The sequence below is a fragment of the Pseudochaenichthys georgianus genome, chromosome 19, assembly GCF_902827115.2.
Source record: "Pseudochaenichthys georgianus chromosome 19, fPseGeo1.2, whole genome shotgun sequence".
Classification (NCBI taxonomy): Eukaryota; Metazoa; Chordata; class Actinopteri; order Perciformes; family Channichthyidae; genus Pseudochaenichthys; species Pseudochaenichthys georgianus.
This window is the reverse complement of record NC_047521.1, coordinates 18518345-18524845: the sequence shown is the minus strand read 5'-3', so window position 1 is coordinate 18524845 and position 6501 is coordinate 18518345. Positions and strand designations below refer to the sequence as shown.

General features: G+C 43.5%; 1 protein-coding gene across 1 annotated transcript; it reads right to left on the bottom strand.

The window, feature by feature from the left end:
• Positions 1-214: 214 nt before the first annotated feature.
• Positions 215-2468, bottom strand: adrb1 (adrenoceptor beta 1). Its single transcript, XM_034106925.2, has one exon. The coding sequence runs from the start codon at positions 2207-2209 to the stop codon at positions 1031-1033; it is 1179 nt and encodes a 392-aa protein (XP_033962816.1). The 5' UTR covers positions 2210-2468; the 3' UTR covers positions 215-1030.
• Between the last annotated feature and the right edge of the window lie 4033 nt (positions 2469-6501).

Genomic DNA, 6501 nt, shown 5'->3' with positions numbered 1-6501 from the left:
TCGGAAAAAAAAGATTAACCATGTAAACAAAACCATATGCCAGAGCATAAATGTGTATAACCCTTTATATATATATACAGTCTATGGTATAACCCCATTGTTTAAAAATAAGATTTCCTTGCTTATCTCTCCACAGAGGCCAATCAGATTCCAGATGTTCACAGCAGGTCCAACCATTAATAGAATGACATTCCAAAAAAATCACAAACAGTAATTAACAATGAAACGTCCTTTTATTTCACAGGATTCAAGACACAACCCTCACAACAGCATGTAAAGCTTAAATGAGAAAGACAATGAAAGAGGCTAAAATTCCTCACTCCAGTACTAAACACCATAGGCCTACTACAATATGTACAAAGGGCGTGGGAATCAGACCTCTCTTGTTGATTGTAAAAGGTATCGCAGAATAAATACATAATTTACATAAATGTTTAATATAAACAAATACATGTCGTACATATTGCACTTGCCGACAGCAGTGAGGTAAAAATACATTGTGAGCACGACATGATACAGCCACTCCAACAAACCTCGCTCCTGTCCAAATAAAAACCATTTCATTACAGTGGGTCATTTTAAGAATAAATTGTGACCGATCACGAACATGGGGTTAACGTAAACGATAAATACACTCCCCCTTATATATTATATATTATCATCAATATAGCATTGAAATGTTGATCCAATAAAATAAGAAGGAAATCAGGAATAAACCACAGTGTACGTGCGCTCTTTGAAATAAGTGGCAATTCACTTTATGTTGTATGGCAAAGTGCATTATGGTTCACCAGAGCCACCTGGTGATATTTTTTAAACAAACCGTCCTGCGCAGCTTGGAAATAACATTGGTCCTGGTGCCTCTTTTAAAATATGGCTTTCAAATTCTGGAGATTTCGAATTCTTTGATCTCTTGCGCACACCTTTCCAAAAAAAGAAAAACCCATTTGAAAAGGATCCAGCGTCTGCTTTCGCCTCCATACATTAATTTCCCGGGCTGGTGTAATCCACAAAGGTTTAATGTGTTCCTTCACAGCTGTGATTCAGAGTGAGACAGTTTTGCCGTCCCCACCAGGCTGCTGTCACTGTTGTCCAAGACTGCGCAATCCGTCCACAGCCCCAGCGTTCCGGGCTCCAGAGCTGTGACGAAGACCCCGGAGCACCGGGATAGGTCGCAGGAGCTGATGTGCAGCCTGCGGTTGGCTTGCCTCGGGCAGCACAGCAGCCTCTTGAAAGCCTTCCTGAAGTCCGGGCTCCGGCAGTAAATAATGGGGTTAAACGCTGAGTTCGCGTACCCAAGCCAGTTTAAGAACACGAAAAGGTCTTTGTCCACCACCTCTGCGCAAAACACCCGCACCACGTTGACTATAAAGAAGGGAAGCCAGCACAGGGTGAACGTCCCCATGATGATGCCCAGCGTTTTGAGCGCCTTCTGCTCCCTGAGCGCTAGGATTTTAGACGGCCTCTTCTTGCACTTAGAAGTCAGTCCGGTTAAGGTGTTGTGAAACCTGCCCTCACACTTGTCAATCTTCATCAGTTGCTTCTGCGCCTCTCTATACACGCGCGCGTAAACAAAAATCATAACAAGCAGGGGAATGTAAAAAGATATGACAGATGAGGAGATGGCATATGCCCTGTTGGTGACAAAGTCGCAACATTCAGGGTCCTCGTAGCAGGCAGTGTCCACACTGTCCCGGGACCAGTGCATCAGGATGGGGAGGAAAGACACCAGCGCAGAGATGGCCCACACAACGCACACCATCGTTTTGGCCCGAGCTTTGGTTAACAAGCTTTGGTAGCGGAATGGAGAGGTGATGGCCACGTACCTGTCTATGGCGATAACGCACAAAGTCTCGATGCTGGCCGTGACGCACAGGACATCCACGGAAATCCAAAACTCGCAGAAAAAGGAGCCGTACATCCAGGAGCCGCGCACCTCCAGCGCGGCGCCAAACGGCACCACCAGTAGCCCCATGATGAGGTCGGCACTGGCCAGGGACACGATGAAGACATTGGTGAGGGTCTGCAGCCTCTGTGTTTTGGCTATGGCCACGATGACCAAGATGTTCCCGAACACGATAAACACGACAATCAGACCCATCAATAGACTCATCCCTGCCATCCACTCCTCGGACGCGACCGCAGCGGAGCCCGGTGCGTCCGAGGCATTCTGGAGGTTCACCTGCGAGGACGCGCCGCCGTCCCCCATGACGGGCTGCTGCGCTGTGTGCGGGACCAGATCCAGTTCATCCAGGCAGTCGTTTCTACTGTTTCGCCGTCGCACGAGCCATAGCTCCTCTTCGGTCGCGCGCCAATTCCATCTGGAGGTCCTATCTCACCCTCAGCTTACGCGAGCTGCTGCACTGGCCCGGCACATCGAAGCAGGTGACATCACTGCTCCTCAGGACCAATCAAAGCAGCTCAGAGGAGAAATTGTCAAAACAATAAAGTGGAGGGAGCAAACAACACCTGAACCTCAACAATTATTAATTCAGCGTCACCTTTGTGTCATGTTTTTATAATGTACTACATTGAAAAGCAACACCCATTCAGGAAGAGGAGGACATTTATGGCAGGAGTTGTAACAACATCCTGAATCTGATATTTGTCAAAGAGTCTGCCTGTCTTTGGGAACATGACAAGCCAAACATGGAGATTCAAAATCCACGAGGATAATGGGAACTACATGGATTTCACTGGTTTCATCGCTTGCCATCACAAACAAGATTTGTTTTTCCACTTGTTCACTTCATATTTTTATCGCAAAGAATACATTCCACAGTTATTTGGTCAGGCCCCACCACATATCTGCTCTGTATGAAACTCCCTAACAATGAGCAAAGGGTTAAGACAATCGGGGACAAGCAGGGCCAGGTTAATTAAAATGTGTGTTAAACATATATTAAGGTTGTTCAAAATGTACAAGATAAGTTAAAGGTTGATTTATCCTACAACCAGCAGAACAAAGCAGCAATTTAGGCTGAGGAACATCAGGCAGACATGTTATACAGTTGAATCCATGGAACACCAAGATAAAATAACTGAAAAACAACACAAGAAACTACAAAGGAGACAGAATTTTTTTTTACATTATTTAAAGAAAATAAAAGATTTAGAGAAGTGATTGGAAAGTCGACAATGTGCTGATTTGGCCAAATGGAACTCCTCCTGCTTGGATAATTTTAAAGATCTAACTCTTTCTGGCTCTCCATTGTAACCCCCCATTTTAATGTTCTTGAAGGAACATTATTTTAAAAAGACAGCAGCCTCTGTTGTGCACATTACCTGCTTTTTAAGACAGCCTTTAGTCTACAGCAGGGATCACCAACTACATTTGTCCAAGGGCCGAAATGTAACCAATAGACACTATCGCGGGCCAGCGATTTTTATATAGCCCAGAATTTTATAAATAGTATTCAGATTACTTTTGGAATACTTTCTTTTTCCATAACAGATGGGTATGTTTTGGTGCACAGGGGACACTTATTTTACTGTTTTCATGGCTTATCAAGAACTCAAACACAACATCTTGGTGTCATTCTGGACAGCTCCCTCTCATCTGCACCCCACATAAAAAACATCACCCGGACTGCATTCTTTGTACTGTCTTAAAACCTTTCCTTGGAATATGTTATGAACTGTAAGGTGTCCTTGGGTGCTTTGAAAGGCGCCCTTAAATAGAATGAATTATCATTATTATTTATTATCTGAAACGATGTAATAACTTTTAAAACTTTTTCTAGTCACTTGCCCCATGCATTCAGCAGCAGCAGGCCATTCACTTTGATTTGATCCCGTTATGAAATGTCATCATTTCGACAATAAAGAAATGCTACATAAACGTTATCTTGCACATTTTATCTAACCATCTCCGTTTCTAACTTTCAATATATTTTAAAAGAGATCTCTCTCTCTCATCTGCGTGCGGGGGCGGGGCCTCACAGACAAGCTGCATCTCTCTCTCGCTCACAGACATGCTGCAGCGCTGTGCAGTGTGCACACAGTTCTGCTGGTAATGAATATTACATTTTGTGAGGAAACTTTTCCACCAATAATTCCAATAAGTATTCCAAAATGTATTCACTTCAGGTTTACGAAAGTAACTGTAATCAGATTACTCGTTTTTCAAATGTAACGCCAGCTGAATACAGTTAGCCTACTTGATTTTTGTATTCTGATTACGTAACGCCGTTATGTTTTCCGTTACAACCCAACCCTGCTTCTTGGCTACTGTCCCGCAGCTCCAGCCTCTCTGTTGGACTCTGTCGCAGCGGGGCTACTGCTGTGGTGCAGAGCGCATTAACCAGACTCTTCACAACGAAGGATCACTTCTTCTTCAGGGGAGGGAAGGTTTCGCAGTACGCAGTCTACTGTCCCGCAGCTGCTGCCTCTGTTGGACTCCGGTACTGCACCTTACTCACGAGACGTTGTGAACAAAGAAATGGGTGGGGGGCGAATACAGTAAACACTCCGCCAACGCCACAGTCACCCCCGTCGTGCGGGCCGGATGAGAATGTCTGGCGGGCCGGATGTGGCCCGCGGGCCGCCAGTTGGTGGTCACTGGTCTACAGTTTAATGACAAAGACTTTCAACACACAAGGACGGATGACCCGTTAAGTGGAAGAATTTGCATCGCCTCGTGACACACATACCGCAAACAAAGATGGACGACACAGTGCTTCTTGTCCTTGTGTGTGCTGGGTATCATGAACCTGATGACCCAGAGCCAGAGGCTGTGACACAAGCTGACAAAAAGCTCATCTCAGAGTGACAGCCACAAAGGAATGTCTGGTAACATGAGAGCATCAGAATAATATATTGAACGTTATCAACAAATAGATGATATATTATTTTTGGGTAATATATAGAAATTCATTGGTGAATTTACAAGCTAGCAGTATCTAACTGTGTTTTATAGCTCTCCTCTAACCAGCTCTAACATTGAAGTGGTGTACAGATATTATTGGAAATGGGTAATTGTACATCATTTTACTTTAATTTAATGTGTATACCTTTGCAGGACTTTTACTTGTAACAGGGTATTTCTAGAATGTGGTATTACTGCTTTTAGTTATGTAAAATATTTGACTACCAGGCTTCTCTTACCGAGATATGAGAAAGCTAAATGAATGATTCATTAAACTTCTTATAGGGGTTTCTAAGAAATGCAGTTCTTAAAAAATAGGAAGGACAGCGCAGTCCCATTTCAGAAACTGGCTGTTATTTTTGGTACGATATGGACTGCGTGGCAACCATGCTAATCTAGCTCCATTTGGGGCAAGAGTCAATTTTGCAGGAGTATTGGTCTGTTTAAGAGGCTACATTTATATTTGTTTTTCAGAACTTACATTTTTCGTGCAACTGCTCCCTCACTTTTGCGAGAATAAGCGGAGCAAAGTGCTCTCCACACACTGAGCAGCTCCTAACTCCCACATATCTTTGTGCAGGTCTTGCATGCCACCATAAAGAGCGGTAGAACAGTAGGTTCAACTTGACTTAGCAGCTTGACCTCAACACCTGCACAGAGCCAAAGGTCAAAGGTGATTACATCATCTGAAATGATGCCTTCCTGTTTGGAGTTTCTGAGCAGAGGTCAATTCAGGTGAACATTTTCAGCAGCTCTATTCATCATAAATCACTTGCCACAAAAGCTATAAATATGGTAATATCTTATCTCTTACAAAGATATGATCTTATGGAGCCCACTCAGCCAGAGCGAAAAGCAAACACATGACTCTGCAATTAAAACTGGTTTAGAAACTGTGATTTCCCTCTTCACCAAACATCATGGTTTTAACTTCTAAACAAACACCCTGTAACTTACATTTCATAGCTCCGGCCACATTAAATCAGCATCTTTTTATTTTATTTTTACACAACACCTTTTAAGAACTTCATGGAGGTCAGCAACAATTAGCCAGTGTCAGCTTCATGCATCATATGAGGGTCATAAGAATAACATGCCCTGAGGAAAGCTTTTCTCAAAGCAATTTTTTGTGCTGTTAAAAGAAGCTGCGTGCAGACGGAGGCTGTTATCTGATCACCCAGATACAGAATCCCCATGGCTAAATTAAAGGGTTTTAAATTAATATCAATCTGTTATATCACCAAATAGGTCGTTGTTTGCAAAGCTCCTGATGGCAGACCCATGACCTTTGAAAATCTCCCTTTTTTATCAGTGTGCCACATGTTAATTGAGTGTGTGTGTGTGTGTGGCCTCTGGCAGTGAAGACGGCGGCTCAATCTCACAGGGTTAATGATGCCGCCAGAACGACAGCGAGGGAAGCAGCTGTGGTTGGGGGTGGGGGGCAAATGGATAGAAAAACGATTCAATAAGAGAGAGACCTGATAATATCTCCTGTTGTGCTTCTTTGTTATGACTATCTCATCCGCTGCCAGATTGACCCTATCAAAAGTAATCACGTTTAAAAACAGATTCGTCCATACGACTTGTTAAAATTGCGTTAAATGCACGACAACTTCATAATACTCTTTAACACT

Coding starts and splice junctions, on each gene's coding strand:
- adrb1 (XM_034106925.2), bottom strand. CDS start 2,209: ATGGGGGACGGCGGCGCGTCCTCGCAGGTGAACCTCCAGAATGCCTCG.